This window comes from Sinocyclocheilus anshuiensis, unplaced genomic scaffold, assembly GCF_001515605.1.
Source record: "Sinocyclocheilus anshuiensis isolate Anshui unplaced genomic scaffold, SAMN03320099.WGS_v1.1 scaffold813, whole genome shotgun sequence".
In the NCBI taxonomy this organism is placed as follows: Eukaryota; Metazoa; Chordata; class Actinopteri; order Cypriniformes; family Cyprinidae; genus Sinocyclocheilus; species Sinocyclocheilus anshuiensis.
Window position 1 is genome coordinate 791,386 of NW_015540942.1, and position 25,054 is coordinate 816,439.

Here is a 25,054-nt window from a genome sequence, read left to right on the forward strand (position 1 = left end):
CCCCCATTTTCCCACAGTTGCTTGGAGGTGAAAAACAAACTGGTGGTTTTTGGACGTTTGAATACTATCAGTCATTCTTCAACGTAGATACAATGCAGGTATATTTGTTTTCTTACTTGGTATGGTATTCTTTGTAACCTTCATATTATGTTGTAATATAATCTTGGTACAGTATAATATAATCTTTGGGTCAAAATTACCCAAATTGGATTCGGTATGGTTCACCAAAGTCACACTATGAAAACAAGCATATAAATGAATAATACAGTAAAAACAGTAAACTTTTATCATTAATAGTTTCCACACATAACTGAAAAAATATAATTAAATAAAGTTAACATGATTTAAACAAAAATATTTTTTTTTACAAACTGTACATTTTATAAAGGGTATTTAAACTATTTTGTAACCATTTTTTAAAGCATTTAAACATTTTAAACAGAAGTTTGTAAAAACATTTGTGACCCTGGACCACAAAACCAGTCATAAGGGTCAATTTTTCGAAATTGAGATATATACATCTTCTGAAAGCTGAATAAATAAGCTTTCCATTGATGTATGGTTTGTTAGGATAGGACAATATTTGACCGAGATGCAACTATCTGGAATCTGAGGGTGCAAAAAAATATAGAGAAAATCACCTTTAAAGTTGTTCAAATTAAGTTCTTCGCAATGCATATTATTAATCAAAAATTAAGTTTTGATATATTTATGGTAGGAAATTGACAAAATATCTTCATGGAACATGATCTTTACTTAATATCCTAATGATTTTTGGCATAAAAGAAAATCGATAATTTTGACCCATACAATGTATTTTTGGCTATTGCTACAAATATACCCCAGCGACGAACATGATCTTTACTTAATATCCTAATGATTTTTGGCATAAAAGAAAATCGATAATTTTGACCCATACAGTGTTTTTTTGGCTATTGCTACAAATATATCCAAGTGACTTAAGACTGGTTTTGTGGTCCAGGGTCACATTTATTCTGTGTGCTTTCCTAATGCTCAAACTGTAGAAGCATCGCTTGCAATTTAAAGATCACTGGTTCGATTCCCAGCGAAATTACCATGCAGGAAGTGACAAAAATGTACACTGTCAACTCGGTGTAAATTTCTTAAGATAAAAGCATCTGCCAAATACATAAATGTAAATACCCTTAGGGAGTAGAAAAAGACACAAAATAACAAATATTGCTTTTGTGCAGATTGACTGGCAAACTATGTAAACAGTAGAAACTTTGCATACATGTTCATGACTCTAAATGAAAAAAAAAAAGTCACAAAACATCAAGGGAAAAAAAAGCAGGTTAACCAGTATTTTTGACAAGATTGACATAATACTAATAGTAATAGAAAATTTCACATTTAGGCTTTATCTCATATCATGGTAAATTTGAACTAATTACTAATATTTTAAAGGGAGATCCTGGTTGCTTGGTCATTTACCTACTACTAACTACCACATTCAAATCAAAGCATAAACAACTCTAGTGCCTTAGTAATTGTAAATACTGTTATCTTTATTATTTTAGGTGCTGGATAGGATAAAGGGCTCAGTCATACCTTTGCCAGGACGGAATTTCGTCAAACACCACATTCGAAATAACCCTGATCTCTATGGTAATGTAGATATTATTTTTAATCTTGCAGAGCACTTCTTAACAACACATCCAAATGAGTTCTTTATATTTGAATGAATGTGGATTATCATGAAACTGTCAAACATTTTAGTTTTTGTTTTCCTTCCTCTTGTCAGGTCCTTTCTGGATCTGTGTGACTCTAGTGTTCTCAGTGGCCATCAGTGGAGACCTCTACACATTTCTGTTCAATATGGGAGACCCAGGGCATCACTACAGACCTCAATTCAACAGAGGTGAGACCGCAGTAGGAATGGACATTTGTGGAGAATGATTTCTTTGGTACTTTAAGAGTAATTGGACCTAATATTATACTTTACGAATATAAAAGAACACAACTTTTTGGTTATGTATTTGTTTTAGTTATATAAATAAACGAAATTAACTAAATATTATTATATAAACAACCAATCAGATTTGAGTATCAGTAAATCTAAAGGTCAACCACTGATTAAACCCACAACTCATAGATTCAAGATTTGAGTCTTTTTTATTTTTATTAAAAAGAATATGTAGCAGACAGTGCGGTTTATGTCAATCCCTTATGAATATACTAAATGAAGATTTTGTTTCGTTTTAGTCTCGATTGCAGCCGTCACTGTGTTCCTCTATGCATGGCTGGTGCCTCTAGGAGTTTGGGGCTTCCTAATGTGGCGTCAAAGTGTTGAGAGTCACATCAGCAGTTACACGTTTTTAGAGACTGTGTGTGTCTACGGTTACTCTCTGTTCATTTATATCCCTACCTCGGTAAGTTTGAGATAATGTTCAACACACGGTCAGACTTAATGATGTTAGACCTGATAAGTCAAATTCAGTCTCTGTTTTTAGATTTTATGGACAATTTCCGTTTACTGGCTCGAGTGGCTATTGATTGTCATTGCCATGGTGATCTCTGGCTCAGTGTTGGTAATGGCATTCTGGCCGGCTATCCGCGATGACACAAAACTAACGGCATTTGCTACCATGGCGGTAATAGTGTCACTTCATGCCCTTCTGGCTGTTGGCTTTAAGGTGAGAGAAACTCTTCAAAGGACTATTCCAAGTCAAATACACCTTAAACGCTATCAGCTGTATCTGAAATAATTTGACTCATCTTTGAGCTATAAAACTCTTTAAATTAGACTTTTAAGGTGGAACTATTTTTTAGGAGCAACTGCTTATGTGTTACCATAATACCCTAATCTTTCTGTGAATACAAAGCAAAAGTAGCTCTGTTTACTTCTATAGCTGGTTATGGCATGTTGAGAGATTGGTGTTCATATTCACACCAGTCTTATGCTAACACATTTAACTGGAACCAGTCTGATATCACAGCAAATAAACTTTTCAAGACACTTCATTTTTACAAACCAGAGGATGAGTCCATATTAAATTATGTGGTAACTGACAAGAACATATGCTGTTGATAGTGCTTAAAGTGATTTATAATGTGACATACACTACCGATGAAAAGTTTGGGGTCAGTGTGTGTGTGTGTGTATAATATACATATATATAAATAAAATGTACATTATACACATACACTTTTAATACATTTATTCAGGAAGAATGCATTCAATTGATCAAAAGTAAAGGTAAAGACATTTACAATGTTACAAAAGATTTCTAATTGAAATAAATTGTTCTTTTGAACTTTGTATTAAAATGTCAAATCACAGTTTCCACAAAAATATTAAGCACAACTGTTTTTAACATTGATAATAATAAAAAGATATCTCTAAGAAATGCAGCAAATCAGCGTATCAGAATGATTTCTGAAGGATCAAGTGACACTGAAGACTGGAGTAATGATGTTGAAAATTCAGCTTTGACATCACAGGAATAAATTACATTTTAAAATATTTAATAATAGAAAACAGGTATTTTAAATTGTAATAATTCACAAGATTACGGTTTTTACTGTATTTTTATAAATATGAATGACCCCAAATATTCAAATGATAGTGTACCCTGTAAGAAGGACTGCGATAAATAGCATAAGCATTACCTCCCCTTCCAACTGCACATGCAGGTTGGTCATTTCTTCCGGTAAAGTTACACCATCCATTACAACAAACACTCAGCTTTAGTATTTAATACATTTCCATCTCTCCTTTTAGCTCTACTTCTTCCAAACGCCAACACACACAGGATCATCGCACTCCGGACAACAGACTACCCCAGCCGCAAATCATACAACACTTACCGTGGGAAAGCATCAATGACCAACTGAATGGGAACCTAGGAGTCTTTATATTCAAGGGACATGGAAAATGTGTAATATGATAAACGAGCAACAGAGGAGTTCAGATTAGTGTGCTGATTGATGCACACAAGCATTCCCAGCAAACACATTGAAAGTGTTTCCAGTTTGTAACTAACTCAGCAGATAAGTAACCTCCCTCAGATCACAAGTAAAATCACAATGATTTACTGATGACTTTAGTTTGTACTATTTTTCTTTAATACGTAAAGTGACCTACTTATTATTTTCCTCAAGTGTCATGGTCACTTATGTCCATCTATTACCTATAATTTAAGAGGTTTTGCCCATTTTTGTTTCTTTCAGTCAAAATAGAGTAATTTATAAGGGTGGTCTTGTATTACTGTGAACTGCTTTGAGGTTTGCCTCATAACCCCTGACTGCTTTCTTTCCTTTTAGGCTACTTTCTCTCGTTATTCTGTAATTTGAGAGGAAGTACCTGTATTAAGTATTTAATGTTGCTTTCCTGGACAGCTCGACACTGTGGATTAAAATCATTCTTGTCAGGGTCAGACATGTCATTTTGAGTTTGTTTGGTATGATTGGGGATAGATGCATCACCACTCCTACTTGGGCTACGCATTTCTAAGAAGGTATGCTTTGCACTTATTTAATATAAAAGTCTCTTTTAGGGATAGTTTAACCAAAAATGAAACTTGTCATCATTTACTCACCCTCATATCATTCCAAACCTGTATGACTTTGTTCTGTAAAACATAAAATGTGTTATTCTGAAAAGTGTTGCTAACCAAACTATTTTGGTGCTCAGTGACTTCCACTGCATGGACATAAACACTTTAAGAATTTCTCCAAATAGCTTTTATGTTCCACAAGAGAAAGTAATATTTTTTAAATGATGTGAGGATGAGTAAATGAATTTGTTTTTGGTTGAACCATTTTTTTCAAAAATCATTTAAAAGGATAGTTCACCAAAAATTAATTCTCTCATTCTCAACCGTGTATGACTTTCTTTCTTCCACCAATCCAGTCCAATCTGTGCTTTTCCATTAAACAAAAGTGGACAGTGCCCAGTGGCTGACAAACAGAAAGGACATAACAGCACCTTAAAATGAGTCCCTATGACTAAAAGTAGTATTCTGAAACAATACAACAGCTTTATATTAGAAAAAGACAGACGTAATGGTTGAAATTGTGCACTGGCCGCTTTAATTATATGGAAACAAGCAGCTTAAATAGCAAAATTTCTCCTTTTTGTTTCATGAAAGACAGAAAGTCATATGGGTTTCAAACAAGTAATGTTACAGAATTTTCTATAATACTTTACAATATATTTGTAGTCTTTATCTTGGTTGATGTTCATTTCTACATAATTTCTAATACATTTCAAGATGTATTAAACAAGAATTAACTAACAATACTATATTTATAAACCGACATTAACCATAATAAATGCTGTAAAAATGAATTATTTCATAATACCAAAAACATAAACAAATGGAACGCCAATGCAAAATGTTACTGGATTTTCTTTTCTTCTCCATTTAATGTACATCTGCTTTACCATCTATAACCCATCCAGGGGTGCGTTTCCCAAAAGCAACTATGGCCTCAAATTCTGTCGTTACCAATACGAGTTCAATGGAACTTGCGAACATAGTTGGCGAACAAGGCTTTTGGAGAAACACACCCCAGATCACTTAACTTCTCGAACCATCAAGTGTGATTTTTTTTCCCCAACTTCATCCATAAAACAAAAAATAATGCTACTGTAAGCAGCCACACTTTGGGACTTCTCCCTCAACATTTAATTTGCTCCATTTTTCTTTCTTTTTTTTGTCTGTTGCGTTTTTTTGTGAAAGAAAATAAAAACAAAACAAAACGTTAATTCTACAAACTAGCAGGCATGGTTGTTTTCATCTCATGATCTCATGAAAGTTCTAAATCAAACTGAATTAACTGGGGAAAAAAAGTGACTGGAAGCGGTGCATACGACTTCAAAGTCTTGGATGGGGCTATCGCAATATCATATCCCCGGAGTGGGAGAGGGGAGGAAAAGAGGAGGAAAGTTATAGCTAGTCAGGCATCACTTGATCTCCTCGTTTCCTCAAGTCTCACAACACAGAAGTTGACAAGATAAGGGCTCGGGGGATGTAAACTAGGATACTGCAATTCCTGCTGCAGCGGTCAGTGTGTCCACGGACCTAACGGTTTATATCATTCATCCATCTGTCTTCCTCCCCACAGTGCCGACTGTCCTTCCCAGCACTCTACCGTCCTCCTTGGCTGATAATGGAGGGTTTTGGCGCTGGTATTTTTATTCCTAAAACCTGTGTGTCCTTTAAGGTCCTTATAATTGACTAAAAATGAATGCGCCAATTTATAAGTCAGATTTGCGTCGTGTTGGGAGTCGGAGGTCGACAGCAGCAGTTTTGATAATCCACGCTCAGAATTCACCTCGGAACACCGAGCGACACATAAATCTGGGACTGCACTACATTAAAACACAGTAAGAAATGGAATGAAAAGTAAGATGACCTCTATCTACACTATGGTTGTCTACAGGCAGGATCCAGCGGTACTGTGCTAGTAGTTGTAATGAACTTGGTGAGCATTTACAGAATGTGTCCGTCGCTTCAGGCGAGTGTTGAGAGGTTGCGAACATCTAGGTGAGTTGAGATGGCCATCAAACGCCCATGCTGAGTGAATCGAGATGTGATAGCCGGTCGAAATCACTGCAAACGTAAAAAAGCCGATGGTGAAGTGTAGGTACAACGGAGCTGGAGTTGTTAGGAACAGTGGCGAGATCCTGCAATAGATCTTGAATTCATTTCAATAGTCAATGATGGCATTTATGCGGCTAAAAAAAAGTGGGAATTCATGAAGTAAGGGGGAACGTGAGCACATCTAAAAAAAAAAAAAAATATGTCCCATCGTCAGTGTTCTTCCGAACGAGTCCTTTTTACATTGAGTCTTGAATCTCTGGTTTGTGCTTTTTCAGCATGCTTACAGACAAGTGCTGCCTCCTAGTGGCTGGTTGTGGAGCAGGCGCTGTGTGTGATTGGTGAAGAGTAACAATGATACACCTCAGACCTGTTGAACTGGCCGAATGCCTGCGCACGTTAACGTTATAGGGCCACGGGACGGATATGTAAGAATAAAACACCAGTGAGAGAAACATAGTTTAGAATATATATATATATATACATACGTATACATGTATATCTATATATAGCGAGAGCGAGAGAGAGAGGCTATAAAGTGATGGTCAGAGACTGGTGCATTGGTTTTGGTATTCTGAATTTGGCTGCGGTCAGTTTGGTTGGGTTGGGTTGGGTTGGGGGGGGGAAATGGACATGCAGAGACCGTCCGTTTAGAATGTGAATATATATATATATATATATATATATATATATATATTTACGTATACATGTATATCTATATATAGAGCGAGCGAGAATAAAGTGATGGTCAGAGACTGGTGTACTGGTTTTGGTATTCTGAATTTGGCTGCGGTCAGTTTGCAGGGGTAGGGTGGGGTGAGGTGGGGGGGGTGGGTAATTGGACATTCAGAGGCCGTCCCTCGGCCTTAGCTCCCGTAGTGCATGGTGTTGCTGGGGATGGCCATAGGAGATGCCATGGAGATAGCCGGGCCACCCATGGTGAACTGGTTGGTGACGGGGTAATAAGGACTGCTGCTGCTGGGACCCTGCTGGGCAGTTGTAGCCCCTGAGAGGAGATAAAAGCAACATTACATCCTTTGTATTTATGAACATGTGGTTACTAAGATGTTGAAGTTAAAAGTATGCTTTGTGTGTTTTTAAGCTGTGATACTTGTATAGTGTGTGTGACAATTTTTTTGGTACTACTAAGTTTATCCACAAGGTGGAAACATTCTAGTGGGCATGTCAGTGCCTGTGTTTACACGCGATCAAATGGAGTATATTTTGAAAAGCTGTGCTTTTGGCTGTATGTGTATGCTAAGTGTTTGTGTGAAAACTGAACTATACTTTGGGCTTAAGAGATCAAATCAAAGAACAATCACCATTAGGAATGTTCAAACTATTTTTTATTAATTAGTCAACTAATAAGTAGTCAAAGAATTTGTATAATTAGCCTGGTTTCAGGTTCACTTCACCCTAATCAGCTTTATGTAAGACTCTTTATAAACAACTAAATGGAGAGACTGGAAGAGAGCGAAAAATGTTTGAGGTGGAACCTTTTCTTTTTTTACTTAACACGTCACCTCGAAAATACAACACTCATTGTTTGAGAATGAATTTAATGAGACTATTCACATGGTATCAATCTGCAGGCACTCAGCACACACTACCAGTACTGTAAAGGCCTATTCATATCACACCAAGCACAAATGTTCAGTGCAACACGATATTAAACACCTTCACACTTTAAAACCATGACAATGTTCAGTGTTTCGCATACATTGATTTATTTGTGGCGGCCCGCCACAATATCAAAACTGACTGCCACAAATAAATCTTCCAAAAGGCTTTGACTTTGTCGAATAAACATGAGCACTGCACGTTTCAAAATCAAAACGAGGCGCGGGTGTTTTACATGAATGTATGAATGATCACTGTTTACATATGAATAAAAGCTTTTATGAAAAGTTACTTTATGTCTACGTAATTTTTTATGCATGAAAATTTTGTAAAGTGTAGACTTTCAATGTCTGGACAAAAATGATGAGAGAATATGAAAAATATCTTCATTTGTGTTTTGAAGATGAACAAAAGCCTTATTTTTCCATTTGATAACATGATGGTGAGTAAATATGAGAGAATTTTAATTTTTGGAAGGAATATCAATTTATCTGTAAGAGTCCAGGCCCTGTTTTACTGTGTGAAAACAATAAGAGCAGAGACACTCACCCTGGACGATTCCGGTGCTCATTATAGAACCCATTCTGGAGTGAGTGTGATTCACAATCCCCGTGTTCACTGGAGGGGGGAAAAAAAAAAAGACATCTATTTTCAATTTACACAAGAACAAAATCTGATATACATGAAAAACATGAATATTTGACACGAAGCTAAAGGAGAAAGGCTGTGATATAATCTAAAACTGTAGTACTGTTGTGTAGAAAACCTTTCAATAACAATAGACAATTATTAATTGTACTATAAAGGATATTAGAAGAGATATTAAAATAATTATGTAGTTAATTTATACATTAAAGGGGCCATATCATACACACTTTTTTTCCCCTGAGATACAATTATAAATGTTTTTTGCACCAAAACATCATTTTGACTTGACATTTTGGTTATGGCCATATTCTACTCTCTCCCCGACCTTCAAAATGTAACTTTTTTTTTTTGCTGCTGCTGCACCTTTAATGCTTCTATATGCAATTACTCTTTTCACATGGGAAAAGCATCACTTACCACATTAAGTGATACTCTACCACACTGTGAAGTTTCTGGTCACCCAATAGTCATCACTGATGAGTACACATGGATGATTGCGTTTTCTGATGTCAGAAAATTCAGAATGGGCCATTTTAGGAGCTTAGCTTTAACAGAAGGTCTATTTGGACTGGGGAGGTGATGAGTTCTGAAAGTTACAGTATTTTTTCATTATAACATCAAGCTCTCATCTCAAAAGATCAAAAGTTAAAGATCAAAATTTGATCCTTCATGATGTGGCCCCTTTGAAATTATAAACTTTTTTTTTAGTACTTAAAGGGATAGTGCACCCAAAAATGAATTTACTCGCCCTCATGATGTTCCAAATCTGTATGATTCCCATTCATCTTTGAAACACAAATGAAGATATTAATATTCTCACATCATTTTGCCCATCCATTGAAGCATCAAAGTTTTGGTTGTGTGGCTTTTCAAAGTACAAACATACTTCGTAAAAGTAGTCCATACGAATCAAGTAATCCATACCAATCTTCCATATGAAGACACAATCACTTTACATGAAACATTTTATTTACACCTTTATTCATAAATAAACATTGATCATCTCACACACATAAAGCTAAAATAGGGTATACACTGAAGCTCAAAGAAATGTGCTTGCTTGAAATATGTAAAGCAATGAGGTCCGAGCTTCTGGATTACTTATACAATGTCTTTTTGTACTTTTTTGCTGATTTACAGCGGATTGACAGAAAAAAATGAAAACAACCCCCAGCAACTTCATTTGTGTCTCAAAGATGAACTAAAGTCTTATGGATTTGGAAAGACATGAGTGATTAACTGATGATACAATTCTCATTTATGGGTGAACGACCGCTTAAAGAAAAAAAAAAAAAAACCTCCACAGAGCTAATTTCACTCCTCAATTGTGTGCATGTGTGAGTGTGTGTGTAAATATCCATACGTGCATGCGTGTCTGTACCAATGGGGATGAGATTGTTGTGGGACACTGTAGTCCCACTGCCGCCAATGACAGTGCTGAGATCATAGGCTGTAGGCATCCCTGACAAAAACAGACAGAGTAAAATATTAGTGGCATCACTCCAGTTATGCAATAGCAGCCGGATGGGAGGAACGTCAGCTGATATAGATCTAAAAAGAGGAATGATTTTATGAGAGTCTTCCTGGTGATGTACCCGACACAGCCATGCCTTGGCTCATGCTGTAAGTTCCCCCAGTGTTCCACATATTCTCTGAGGGGGAGGAATAGTGTGAACCTGGAGGTGGGGCGGGTGTTGTGCCCGTGTACCTGCAGAACACAGCATAGCATAATCAACACACCATTCAGACATTCCTTATTGCTTTTCAAAGCAATGCATCCTCTCACCGGAAGAATGGGTTCTTGAGATCAAGTAGATTACTGGACTTGGAGCCTGTCTGGTCTACTTGAGCAACAATACTAATGTCATAGCTTTGTCTGTGAGAGGAAGTGGAAACAAATAAGACCACAAGTAGTAAAAAGCGAAACAGCCTGAGGGTTAAAACACAAAGCATTGTGGGTGCTCACCTCTTGTTGGCGATTAAAAGTGCAGTGCCTGACATTGTGTCCCCTGCCTTGGCAAAGAGAGGTGACTGCAGCAGACAGCGCACCTGGTACCAGTGAGTGAGGGGTTCTGTGGGGGCCGTGGAGAGCCACACCGTCATCCTGTTCAGAGAGACACAGCACAAGAGCATACCTGTCAAAATGTTCCGATTGCAAAACATTCAAATAGTTCCCTCATATCCAAGTATTCAAAAAGTTTTAAAATCATGACCATATTCCCATATGTTGAAGAACAAACAAGGGACTCATGAACAACCATCACAAAACAGAAAACAGTGGTAGATCATTCAGGTAACCACACACAGTATTTGAAGGGGGTTATTTTTATAATTTCAGCTATTTTTTTGTCTTGTGGACTATATGTAAACATCTTTTATGCAAAATAGCTTACTCCGGACAGTACTAAATAAAAAATAAAATGCATTTTGTATGATCTCTCTTATTTTGTTAAAATTATTCACATTTTCACAGATTCTGCAAGGGGTTCCCAAACTTTCGCATGTCCCTGTATATGCTTATAGTCCACATACCAATTCTTTAATAAGAGTCATCATTCAAGAATCACTTAGTATTTTTAAAATCTGACAATAAAATATGCATAAAAAATAATGGTAACGATTAATTTCAGGGGGTCTACAAAAGTATTTTTAAAATCTGACAATATGAATTAAAAAAAATGAATAATGGTAACTTGGTTTATTTCAGTGGTCCACAAAAATTCAGGACAAAAGTTACACATCACCAAACTAAACAAACTTTTAAAAAACAACTGAACCCCCAAAACAACCTGACAGTCATCTTATAATTTGCATTGCGACAAAATTATTACTGACAAAAAAAAAAGACAATATTCAAATAATTGAATTAATTAAAAAAAATATAGATTGAAATGGACCACAATCAGATCTGAGCACACCAGTGTGAATGCAAAGAGAACCTGATTTCTTTGACTTGTTTCATGTTTTGGTCAATTTAACGTGGTCTGAATTTGGTAATAATAATAATAATAATAATAATAATACATTATATATTTTTACATTTATGTCAGCATTAATAGCATTATTATTAATAATATTATAAAATAATAAAACATGAAGTGAAGTGTGGCCAAGTATGGTGTCCCATACTCAGAATTTGTGCTCTGCATTTAACCCATCCAAGTGCACACACACAGAAGTGAACACACACCCGGAGCAGTGGGCAGCCATATTGCTGCGGCGCCCGGGGAGCAGTTGGGGGTTCGGTGCCTTGCTCAAGGGTCTCACCGCCGTCGTGGTATTGAGGGTGGAAGAGAGTGCTGGTTATTCACTCCCTCCACCGACAATTCCTGCCGGACTTGAGACTCGAACCTGCAACCTTCAGGTTACAAGTCCGACTCTCTAACCATTAGGCATTCAAATGGTTCAACATAAAAAATAAAAAAAAACAGTAAGATCGATTTGATCTAAGCACAACAGTGACAGAGTGAAAGCACAGAAAACATCTCTGGTTACTGGCGTAACCTCAGTTCCCTGAGAAGGGAACAAGATGTTGTGTAAAGTGTAAGCTGATCGCTTGGGGGAAACACCTTTCTCCTCAAAAACTGAAGCCTTATTCACTTAACACCATTGCATCGCAATAGCCAATGGCAGGTGGCGGGAAAGCGCCCTATATAAGCGGCATTTCATCAGAATCACAAAAAAAGCACAGAAAAACAGGTTCTTTCACTTAGTTCACATTTTAATCGATTTAAAATAGTCTGAATTTGGTTCTGTGAGAGAGGACTCAAGTGTGAAAACACTTTGAATAGAATATGTTGGAACTTACACCGATCCAATGAATGCGACATCAAACCAAAAAGCCAGCCCATGTACAAGCCCTGAATGCATCATGTGGAATTTAAAGGGGATTTCTATCCTGGAACAAGTAAGAAAAGGATATATAAAAATGTGACAAGCTGACAGACTTCAATTTGTACTTTTCCCATATATCAAAAGGCTGTATTTAAACACAATAAAATTACGCATTTAGTGAAATCATACTTGTAAAGATCCTCTTCTTTAGCTTCTAAAAAGTTCACTGTATATTTCACTGATTTGGCCATCAGGATCCTGATGTCAAAAGTGTCCTGCAAGAAATGACAGAATAAATTAGAAAAGGCAGGTATCCAGGTAAGAAGAGGATGAAGCAATTTGAATAAAACAAACTGACGTGCTGTGAGGCCTCTTGTCAAGGGCTGAGCCACAGTTAATCAGACTCAGTCCTAGCTCAGAGGGCTCTCCCGCCTCAGCCTGAACTCTGAAGGATGCTACAACAGCACCCTCTGGAGCCAGACCACAGCAGGTCACTGTCCCAGCAGTGTAACGCCATTACAGGAATAGCATATGCCTGAACAGCTGACTACTGCTGGACATAAACCACACACACTGACTGTAAACTACAATTATGATGTCTGGAAATCTGTGGACTGAAAAATCAAGTGCATAATCGACAACTTAAAGGGGTCATATGATACGATTTCAAGTTTTCCTTTCTCTTTGGAGTGTTACAAGCTCTTGGTGCATAAAGAAGATCTGTAAAGTTGCAAAGACACAGTATATACGCAAAGAAAGAAGGCGTAACTTATATTCTCATTGCCGCCGCCATGTTGTGGAGATGCTGTGTGTTTCGTTGTGAAAGCGGAACTACTTTGTTTGGCCTTCCAAAAGAGGACGATATCCGCTTCGTCATGCCTGGAGCTGATCCGTGCTGGTCGCTGAGGAAATACATCAACTTTGCGCTGTGGATCGCTGGATCGGCTTTCACCGTGGACGAAGCGGAGTCCAGCCCGGGGTCGTCACATGTGGTTGTTGCAAGCCCGCCGGATGCTCCTTTGTCGAATCCGCCGGCCGGGCCGTTCTCAAGTCCGCCGGCCTCCACTCACTCTAGACCGCCAGCCGCTCCTCACTCAAGCCCTCAGTGTGTGACGCATTTTATGGAGGACTGTTTCCTGAACCTGCAGAGTAGCCTACAATGGGTCTTGTGCTCAAAGGCTGTTCCAACTTTGCGAGGACAGTCTGGCGCTTCTGACTCACAGACTGTAAGTACATTTTTTATATTTAAAGAATTAGCCACTGATGATTCAAACGCGAGTTTTTTGGCTTCTCGAGTGCACGTAAGTAGAAAAAGTAGCTCTGATGGATTTCAAAACACTGTGGATCCTAGATGAAAATCAAGAAACAAAATTTCACATGTAGAATACTTGTACATAGGCCTGTCACGATAACAACTTTTTGCTGTGCGATATATTTCCCCAGAAACAACTGCGATAAGCGATATTATTGACCATTTTATGCCACTGAATATATAATCATAATGTAACGGCATAATAATGCAAGAAGGCCTACACACTTCCAAATGACAACAAACTTTTAATTTTTAAGAATATTTAGATCATGGAAATTATAAAAATATTAGATACCTTAAAAAACCTGAATAAATAGTAAATAAACATTTTCTAACAAAAAGTGCAAAGTAACAAGTAGAAAAAAAGAAAAATGCACAAAGAACTTGTATGGAGATTTTTCCATCTACAGATTTTCCCCTGACCTTCTTTTCACTGTAAATTAAGGGTACACACTATTGCTGAAAAACACAAAGGCACAGATCCCTAAACAAGACCATATCTGCAGATGAAACTTTTTTGTAGAAGCATTTTTTACATTTGAACTAGCACCTCATGACTACACCACGTTATGTTCGAGAAGCTGCTAAAGACACAGGCGCAAATAGAATGTAATTTTTAAGTAAATATAATGGGCGATGTGTCAATACTAGATGCAGATTTCTGCAATATAAATGGCTCATGAGGATATATATTACCCCGGTTAAATTACATAAGTTTAATCCAAATATTCCTGACAGTTGTTTAAAATGTAAACAAGAAATTGGAACCCTTTACCACTGCATGTGGGAGTGTATTGAGATTCAAAAATTTTGGAAGAATACTCTTGTTATGATTGGTAAATTGACTGAAGAAAATGTTCCTTGTGATCCCAAATTCTGTTTATTTCATATATACCCAGTAAATTGTGGTGAACACCAATAAACGCAAACTAATTGACTTTAAATAGTTTTTCTTAATATTATCTTCTAAGATATGAGATCTATCAAAATAACTAATAACTCAGAAAAGGTGACAGTTAAATTGTAACATGGATGGTTGTGAATGGTGGTGTATGGAAAGGTATAGTTGAGATGTTGTTGTTTTTTTGGTTGTTGTTTTTTTTTCCCCCTTTTGGAGGGGGGGGGTTTTGTTGTTCTTATAAGGTTCTCCTACTTGGGTATGTGTTTTCTTTTATTTATGTATATATTTTTTTATTTTTTATTTTTTTTATGTATTGTTCTGTATTAAAACAAATGCAAATAAATATATTTGGAAAAATATATATATATGGGCGATATATTGCGTCACCAAAAATTATTGAGGTCATGTACATATATTGCGCGATAAGTCGATATACTGATTATTGCGACAGGCCTACTTGTACACATAAAGATGTGCTTCATAAACCTTCCTTGATAGATCTAAATTCATTGAATACCCTCTGACCACACAAACCGTGAGCTCAGAAACCCTGACCACAAAGTAAAGCCTTTCATCATGGGCACAAGGGCGAGCATACATGCTTCACTTGAGTCTCCTATATGAAACTGCCACTGAATCTATTTTTTTAATCCAGGAAGCATGCTGCCTTTCTCCATTTCCCAGAACATCTTCACTGTTCTCATTTGGGCTTAAGTAAGTAACTCAATCCTGTCCCTATTTACCCCCAAGCCCTCACCGCTCATCTATAACCAGTGAGGATACAAATCTCCAGTTACCTTCACACCTACTTCAGTGAACGTTCCAAGCTGTGGCTAACTCTAAAAAGCTAGCAGGTATTTATGAATTAACTTGCACACAACCAATCCGCCAGTCATTCCCTCCCATTTCTCACCACAATCGGCTGTCTGAAGTATTCATCTACTGCAGCTCCTCTCAGCGCAGACAGATCCACCCCATGGAAAGATGGCTGGTACCTGAAAGAATCAGTTTTGTAAGTATAAGCACAAAAGAAATGATCCAGAGTTATGTGTTAGTCATCTGCTACCGTCTTAAATTACTGTCCGTTTATTCACACTTTGAGACTATTATTTGAGACTACTATTTATATTTATCTGCATCTGAACTCTCCCCCCACCCAATGTCCTTATTCTCATTTTAGAAAACACACCAGAAATTGGCCTTTGTAAACTGCTCCATGTAAAGCTGCTCATCTGTGAAAGGGGCGAGGTGCACGTCTCCAATGGTGGGAAACATTTTGCCTGTAAAGAGAACAGAGGTATGTTATGTACAAATATTGATACACTATTTATACAGTGCCCTTCACTAATATCGGCAATCTTGGTAAATATGAGCAAAGGTGGCTAAAAGGTGGCTTATCCTTTTGATCTTTCATTCAAAAAAATTAACAAAATTCTAACCTATCATTTAATTAAAACAATGGAAAATGGGAGGAAAATCTCATTATGAAATGTTTTTCTCTAGTTCACATTGGCCACAATTATTGGCACCCAATTATTGCAACGTCCTTTTCCCAAGATAACAGCTCTGAGTTTTCTCCTGTACCACCTGAGTTTGGAAAACACCTGACAAGAGATCAGAGACCATTCCTTCATCCAGAATCTCTCCAGATCCTTCAAATTCCCAGCTCCATGTTGGTGCTTCTTCTCTTCAGTTCACCCCACTCATTTTCTATAGGGTTCAGGTCGGGTAGCTGGGACGGCTATGGCAGAAGCTTCATTTTGTGCTCAGTGACACATTTTTGTGTTGATTTTGATGTTTGTTTTGGATCATTGTCCTGATGGAAGATCTAACCACGGCCCATTGTAAGATTTCTAATTGAGGCAGTCAGGTTTAGATTTTGTATCTGTTTGTATTTGATAGAATCCATGATGCCACGTATCTGAACAAGATGTCCAGGACCTCCAGCAGAAAAATAGGCCCACAACATTAAAGATGGAAGTCAAGGCTGGACAATCTCATGCTCCTAGTCACCCTGGTGTGCTAAAATGTTTTTAATTATAAATGGGAATATACTTCAGAGATATTTTACTCTGAAAAATTTCTAGGGGTGCCAATAATTGTGGCCAACGTGTATTAGAGAAAAACATCTATTTCATGATATGAGTATCTCCTTCACTTTCAATTGTTTTACTTCAATGAAAGGTTAGAATTTTGTGAATTTTTTGAATGAACGATCAAAAAGATAAACAATGCAGATTTATTTTCACAGCTCATATATACCAAGGGTGCCAATATTAATGGAGGGCACTGTATGTCAGCCTGCCTTTGTCTGGTTATTTTTATTGAAACAACCTTTTTACCGTTGGGCTTGAGGAACTTCTTGGCATGCAGATAGCTCTCCAGCATCCTTTCGTTGAACAGCATGTAGCCCATGGGTTCAGAGATAATTATGTCCACCTGCTCGGGTAGGGACACTTCCTCCACTTTACCAGGAATCACCAAAACACGTTCTGACAGCCTGTTACTGTTCACAAGAACCTGTGGACACACAATTATTAGCATTACTACTACTTAGCATGACGTTCAATTAGCCAATGCCAAAAGCCATCTTATTATGAAATTCTGCATTTGGTACAATACCAGCTTCTTGGTATCAATACTAAATCTAGATTGTCAAGCATTCAGGTCCTCAGGAGAGGATTAAACAATACTCCAGAATTGTATATAATACAATTTTACTATCAATTATATCACCATACATTTTTGGTACAGATATCCCACGTCACTCAATTACTTGCATATTTATAAATGATTAAATGTGACTACACATGTGAAATATACACTACCATTCAAAGGTTTGGGCAATATTAGGCAGCACAACTGTTTTCAACATTGATAAAAATAAGAAAAGCTACAAATTATCATATTAGAATGATTTCTAAAGGATCATGTGACACTGAAGCCTGGAGTAATGATTCTGAAAATTCAGCTTTGTCATCACAGAAATTACATTTTAAAATATATCCAAATAGAAAACAGACATTTAAATTGTAATAATATTTAACAATATTACTGTTTTTACAGTTTGTTTGATCAAATAAATGCAGCCTTGGTGAGCAGAAGAGATGTCTTTCAAAAACATTTGAAAAAATCTTATTGATCCCAAATCTTTGAACAGTACTGCATGTTAGTGATTGAGGAATCTGTCATACCTCTGCATGTTGAGCCATGGTACTGGCCTCCACAGCATAAACTTTACGGGCACCAGCCTGAGCTGCAAAAAATGACAGAATCCCAGAGCCACAACCTACATCCAGAATCACCTGAAGCGAAAAGACGGACAGGGAAGAATGAGAACACATGATTTGACACAACCAGGTCCAAACTACAGGTTTAATTTAATAGTAGTTCATTCAGAGAAGCATTCACAAGGAATAGCCATTTTAAATGAAGTGGACTCAAATGTCCATTTTCACTTAGTTGTAATAAGTCAACTGTTCCAGTTTTAGATGTTTTGTTCTGGACAACATCAAAGCTAAAAGTCAAGGTCACACTAGCCAAAATGCCTGACTAATGATTTTTTTTTTTTAATGGAGAACAAGAAATGCTACAATAAGCACAGAGAAAGCAATTCTGAAACTACTCAACTCTATGCTATCTATACAGTAACAGAAGAAATAACAGTACTTTATCCTTGAAGTCAGTATGATTCTGGAGGATGGCCCGTTGATATGTTCCAGTTCGCACATAATCCTGCATCATATTTTGTTGCTGAGAGAGGTAGCCATAAAACTGAAGAAAAAAAAAAAAGAGGACATTCATATCATGCCACTTCTGTTGACGCTACAAGTCAAATTTCTCCATTAGAAATAAAGGCTAGCCTGGATACCTTTAAAACTTATTTAAAAATACCTCTTAAGGTTGTAAACCAGGAATAAAATGGGTTTTAACAAATGACAATGTGTTTTGTTTATGCATGTTAATTAGAAGCCAAACACACCTGGAAATACTGTACAGCTGAGGACTCCTCCGTCCTATCACTGAAGACCGAGTGTTCACCCCCATGTCCACGACAATTCTTCAGGAGGTTATAGAACGACGAGAAATCTGGCAAACAAAACACCACGGAACACATCAAGAGATTACAAGCTTCACAGCACCATCCCTTCATTCAGGTTTGCCCACAATCATTTAAATTAAAAGTTTGTACACAATGACTGACTGCAGCTGTGCTTATCTGAATGTTTGTTTGTTCATGGTTAATGGCATGCCAGCTAACATGGCTATAGTCATGGCGAGAAAAGGGGGAAAAATTATAGATTTATCTTTTATTAAAATTCTAAAACAAACTTGTTTCACTTCGTTTTCCTAAGAGTCAAATGAAAAGTGAAAAGAGTGAAACTGAAAAGAATCCTAATGGAGTGAAAATATAAAAATATGCTTCGCTTGTCTGAATGTCTCTCAGCGAACTGCTAAATTACCATAAAGCCTGATGTGCTCGTAAAAGGTGGTGAGTTTTACCTGCTGGAGATGCAAACTGCAGGAGGACACTGTTACAGCCCAGAGTAATGATGAAGGACTGCTTCCCAACACGACTGCATTCTGTCTCTCGTGACACTGTACACTTAAAGACACACGTCTCCTCATCTGTGGAGGAAAGCAAATGCTTTGAGGTAAATATGCCTCACCCTACAACAGATCAGTGTTCTGATATTATCCCATTGTTTACAATTTTCATTGAAGAAAAACTGAATAAATTACTTACTTTTGAAGAATGTTTCAACAGTTTTTGTCCATACAATGAAAGTCAGTGAGGTCCAAAACAACACTGGACCCCGCTGACTTGCATTATATGTACAAAAAAGATATTCTTTATAAACATTTGTGCACAACAAAAAAAATAAAAAGTCATACAGGTTTGGAACGACATGAGGTACCGTAAGTGATGACAAAATGTTCATTTTTATGTGAACTATTGCTTTAAAATGGCACAGGAGAAATTAACGAATCATGCTCGGTCCTTAAAGGTTACTACCACCTAAACAAAAAAGCAAATCAAACTAAACTAGACCGGTTCAAAAACATTAACTTGGCCTTCTAACCACTGCAAAAGTAAGCTGTGATGCCAGGATGAGGGATTTTGTCATCTATTTGTCCAGCTGTTGCAGGATTAGGTCAAGCTTTCCATAGACAGATTAGGCTGGTATTCATTTATATAATTGAGTTGAAAACAAGTAAGTCTCTACAGCAGCTCAAGCAAACACCTCTAAAACAGAGGGCAGGGGAATAAGGCCATGGAAATCTGAGCTTTAGAGTGACGCTTGCATGGGTGTCGGAAGCAAAAAAAAATGTGGGTGGGTCCAACATAGTGTAAGTGTAACTGTAATTTAATGCTGCAACAAAGAATACATGATGCCTTTAAAAGCAACAGGTGAACAAATGATGAACATTTATTTAAAGGGGTCATATGATGTTGCTAAAAAGAACAGTATTTTGTGTATGTGGTGTAATGAAATGTGTTTATGCGGTTTAAGGTTCAAAAAACACATTATTTTCCACATACTGTACATTATTTTTTCCTATTTTCTAAACATTATTATCTCCTCTATGCCCCGCCTTTCAAGCGTGTGACGGAAATGTTATGCCCTTTACCATACTGTGATGCCCTGTACGGCCGGAGCGACGAGACAAAATCATTAAAACCCATTATAAACGAAGCATTTGTTGCATCCAGTGGGGACATAATTACTGATTATAATGACATATACTGTCTTTTTACGCATTCTGTGTAAAAATAAAACCATGTCTGCATTTGTGATCTGAGAAATGACAAACAAGCGCTACTGTACACTGCTCAAAACTCGCGATTGAATAGCCAGTGGCAAACTCTTTAATATAAAAAACGTACTTACAGTCTGTGAGTCAGAACAGCCGGCATTGTAGTCTACTCTACCAGGATCAGGAAACAGTCCTCCATAAAATGTGCTGCACACATCTGAATATTTGGGTTGAACTGTTCTGGAACAGTATTGTAAATACAACTTAACCACTGATTTCTAGTCGTGTCCTCTTTTGGAAGGCCAAACAAAGTAGTTTCGCTTTCACAACGAAACACACAGCGTCACACACGGCGGGCTAGAGTGAGCGGAGGCCGGCGGGCTTGAGTGAGCAGAGGCCGGCGGGCTTGAGTATGGCGCGGCCGGCGGATTCGACGAAGGAGCGGCCGGCGGGCTTGCGGCAACCACATGTGACGACCCCGGGCTGGACTCCGCTTCGTCCACGGTGAAAGCCGATCCGGCGATCCACAGTGTGAAAGTTGATGTATTTCCTCAGGGACCAGCATGGATCAGCTCTAGGCATTACGAAGGGGATATCGTCCTCTTTTGGAAGACCAAACAAAGTAGTTTCGCTTTCACAACGAAGCACACCGTCTTCACGACATGGCGACGGCGGCAACAACAATACTACAGCGAGAATAAAAGTTACGCCTTCTTTCTTTGCGTGAACATTTGGGCGGCGTTATGCAAGTCTTCCCACATCGTGACGTAGACATGTGGGGGCATGTTAGAATGAGCCATTTTAGGTAGGCGTGGTTAACTCTTAACTTTTATAAAGAATATCTCTTTGGATTTGAGACTTTAGTCTTTGCAACTTTACAGATCTTCTTTATGCACCAAGAGTATCACTTCAAAGAGAAAGGAAAATTTGAAATCGCATCATATGACCCCTTTAAATCCCAGCTTATTCGTGACAGTATGTGAGCATACAGCCAGACCCACCTGAGCGGCAGATATTCTAAGATGCTTTGTTTACCTTGCTGTGTTGTGGGAGTGCAGCAGGCACGAGTACTGAAAACACGGAATGGAGTTTCATTTATATGGCTCTGAATGAGCCAAGTGGAATGGATTTGAGGAAGCAGTAGCGTGGAAGTCAAGGCTGTAGCTAAAACGTGGAATGGAGTTTAATTTATTAGGGCATTCCTCAAGTGGAATGGATTTGACTGATGGCGCTCTGAAAAGTGAACAAACATATATGCGCAGAATTAGAGACAGTAAAAGTGAGTGGGACCAATTTCATTGGTCTAAAAATGTGGGTGGGTCTCACATACAATGGTTCCGACTCCCATGGATGCTTGGTATCTACTGTTCCTAACTGAAGGCTTTGCTCTTTGGACTCCTAAAACATCCTAAAAGACTAAACAACTGTTTCTAACAAGTTAAAGAGACAACAGGTTTACCACAGTGAAAGCAAAAAAATAAAAAATAAATAAATAAAAAGGTAAACGTATTGCGTTTTTCACTGGCTAACATACAGTATAATAGTACTAATTTATTTGGCCAACCCACACTCAATTTTGTTTTTTTAAGTTGAATTTTGCTGATACATACTTGTTTACTTTTTTTTGTGATTTCAACCCTCTACATTGCGAGTAAATCACTCGCATATGCGACTAAATCTTACTCTTACAAAGATAAGCTGATTGGGTGGAATCATATGTGTGTATGTGTGTGTACTTGACCATATTTTGGGAACAAATTTGTACCCAAAAGTGAGCAAAACCTGACAAAATCGACAAAAACCTCAATTTGTGGATGTCCTCATTTGTAAAACTGTTATAAAAAAATTAAGTAAAAGTTTTTTTTTACTTTTGAAATTGTAAAAATGCAGAAAGTTTTCTGTTAGCATTCATACAGTAAAGACAGTTATTATTATTATTATTATTACTACTACTACTACTATTATTGCAATCATTAGCAACCTTGTCAACCGCACAACAAGGTCGGCCATGTGATGTCTACAATGCAGGAGGCATAAGGGTGCGACCCGCTCCATGTAGAATTAAACAGACTGGTACTCATTTTTAACAGTGTAACTGTTTAAATATTTCCATTAAGTGTTAATTTATTTGTAAAAAGCAAAACTAAGTTTAGCACCTTTGCTAGCTCTTGATGTTTACACAACAATAATTATTTAAGAGCAGGCTCTGGCATTAAAACGTGCAAAATATCACTGTCACAAACTAATATGAATTACACTTAATAAACTTGGGCTTTCGACGAAAAAATTGTAAATGATGTGGCATTTGGGGCTCGAGCAATAAAAACTTCTCAAAAGAAATCTATGCGATGTGGGTCGCGCATATGTTTCAGTAAGACATTCATCTCATGCACGGGACATCGGCAGCATGAGGCTCCAAACAAAAGCCCTGAGCACTGAATGAACAGGCGGGACACTGGAGAAAAGGAGGCGGGGGACCCGCTATTGTTCCCCGCAGAACAAAGATGAATGTCCAAACGGTGCTGCCACACGAAACCTCCGCGTAATTCCACATTACTTTGGCAATGCTTTCTGCACTTTGAGAAAAATAAACCGGGCTGTCTTATGATAAAGTACAGCATAGTAAAAGTAGAGAGGTGGCGCGGAACTGCGCGCCTGGGATGTGCGCAATCAATCAAAACTGAGCTCAGCATCCATTCAGCCCATCAACCAACCAGGTTAAAACGACATCAACAGACAAATCAAATGTTTACGCAAATAAAACCCAGTGCAAAACATAAAGACGTTTCTATAACACTTCCTGAAGCTCAGTAGTATGACTGAAGGTTCAGACTGCGGCTAACTTTACAGGCGCCAATCCACATTATCCAAAGCCCTTCCTTGTGGTCCTGCTAAAAGTCTGGAGAAAAGCCTTAAAGAAACCTCATGCATGCAAAGACATGCATGTATATTTCTATCTGTAGGAATACATTCAGTGCTGGACTGCCGTGTGTTATTAACTGGGTAGTAACTAATATAAGCATCATAACACAATACGATGTGTTTACGGATGCTAACATGCTACGATCAACGTGGTTTGTGGCATGCGTGTTTGATTCCAAACCCATGGCTCCAGCAATTTGACATCTTTTAGAAAGCATGCAGGGGTGAATGGGCAGCATTTGAGCTCATAACTCAAAAGCCGCTGGTCCCGGTGATCAGGCGGCGCAACAGACGCACATGCCGCAAGCACACACACACACACACCACTCTCATTAGGCTAAGCTAGGATACACCGCTCAACTGAGGCCGGATTCAAAGTGTTTAACAGCCAGCGTCTACTCACTGTTCGAGAGGCTTATGAGAGCCACGTCCTGGTTGATTTTGATTTCTAGTCGCAGAGGCTGCTGCTCTGAATGTCGCTGTATGTCTCTGTTGGCGTCTCCGATGGAGAGGAGGCGCACGCCTGAGAACACGGACCCCGCCATCTTCGATCTGGGGAGAGTAAGACAGGCAGCGGCTCAGATCTCGCCTGGAGTCAGTGGTCAAGCTAGGCCTGACTTACTACTGCCTCCACATGGCCACATCTCCTTTTTTCCAGCTCTCGTTCAATTTCAAGACATGATATGGGCTACAAAGAAAAAGCAGGTGTATCTTGAGTACATTTACTAATAAATGCATTAAATGTGTGGGTTGAAAACTTTATTGTACAGTAGGCTGTGAAGAAGAAAAGACACCACAGGTGAATAAGGCCTAGACGTCACCATACTTCCCGCTATGATTAATCACAGTACAATAAGACAATTGTTTTGTATTACAAGTTTTCTGAAATGTTCTTTAAATATTTAAATAAGCTGTTATCTAATTAAATGTAGCCTACACTAATTTACATACATTTTCAGAACAGAAATCTGAATATTAGATAGGCTAAAGCCCGGTTCACAATTCGTCTTTCATTTTGTTGACATATTAAGATATAAACGTTTTTTATAATAACCTTAAAAAAGGAATATTAAATGTTATATAAATCAGGTGAATAATATATGAACAAATCCCTCTGTGAAAACCTTAAGAATATAGATAGGAATAAAACTTGAAAGTTTGGTGTATGTTAGTGGCACTGAAGTGGAGATATAGTATTCGTTTTTAGTAATATTTTGAAATAGCTTTATATGTTCACATTTTCATTTTAATTCTAACATTTGTTCTAGAATTTTTACTAGAACTAAGGTTTAGTTGTTTTTTTCTATTTTCAGTTCAACTTAAACTTTATTTTCCAAGGCAACATTTCAAATTTTCGTTTAGTTTAAGTTTTTCATCTAATATTTGTATTTTTTCTTTCAGCTTTATTTCAATTAACAAAAAATGTTTTGATAGTTTTAGCATTAGTTAACAATAATAACCGTTATAGTAGTTTCCAGCATAATAGTT

The 25,054-nt window shown here is 37.6% G+C and overlaps 2 protein-coding genes across 5 annotated transcripts in view; one reads left to right on the forward strand and one right to left on the reverse strand.

The window, feature by feature from the left end:
- LOC107689625 (protein YIPF1-like) overlaps window positions 1–4,400 on the forward strand; it is a 5,223-nt gene extending 823 nt beyond the window's left edge. For 2 of the 3 annotated variants that reach the window (XM_016487699.1, XM_016487698.1), the window contains exons 4-9: window positions 18–98; window positions 1,542–1,629; window positions 1,766–1,882; window positions 2,227–2,393; window positions 2,475–2,657; window positions 3,746–4,400. In XM_016487699.1, the coding sequence (XP_016343185.1) occupies window positions 18–98; window positions 1,542–1,629; window positions 1,766–1,882; window positions 2,227–2,393; window positions 2,475–2,657; window positions 3,746–3,850 (741 nt within the window). In that variant the 3' untranslated portion in view covers window positions 3,851–4,400. The remainder of the gene's footprint in view (window positions 1–17; window positions 99–1,541; window positions 1,630–1,765; window positions 1,883–2,226; window positions 2,394–2,474; window positions 2,658–3,745) is intronic. The other variant, XM_016487701.1, reaches the window with a different exon arrangement.
- Window positions 4,401–7,230: 2,830 nt separating this feature from the next.
- On the reverse strand, window positions 7,231–24,226 carry LOC107689626 (histone-arginine methyltransferase CARM1). 2 transcript variants are annotated; one of them, XM_016487703.1, is made up of 16 exons: window positions 23,970–24,226; window positions 19,388–19,513; window positions 18,867–18,973; window positions 18,554–18,658; window positions 18,079–18,189; window positions 17,227–17,404; window positions 16,074–16,164; window positions 15,798–15,879; window positions 12,861–12,946; window positions 12,646–12,735; window positions 10,804–10,941; window positions 10,624–10,713; window positions 10,433–10,545; window positions 10,219–10,299; window positions 8,739–8,807; window positions 7,231–7,575 (listed from the first exon to the last, which is right to left on the reverse strand). In XM_016487703.1, exons 1-16 carry the CDS (start codon window positions 24,109–24,111, stop codon window positions 7,436–7,438), a joined length of 1,749 nt encoding a protein of 582 aa, XP_016343189.1. In that variant the 5' UTR covers window positions 24,112–24,226; the 3' UTR covers window positions 7,231–7,435. The 2 variants fall into 2 exon arrangements, with proteins under 2 accessions (XP_016343189.1, XP_016343188.1); XM_016487702.1 differs by having other exon boundaries at window positions 10,201–10,299; window positions 23,970–24,225.
- Window positions 24,227–25,054: the final 828 nt, after the last annotated feature.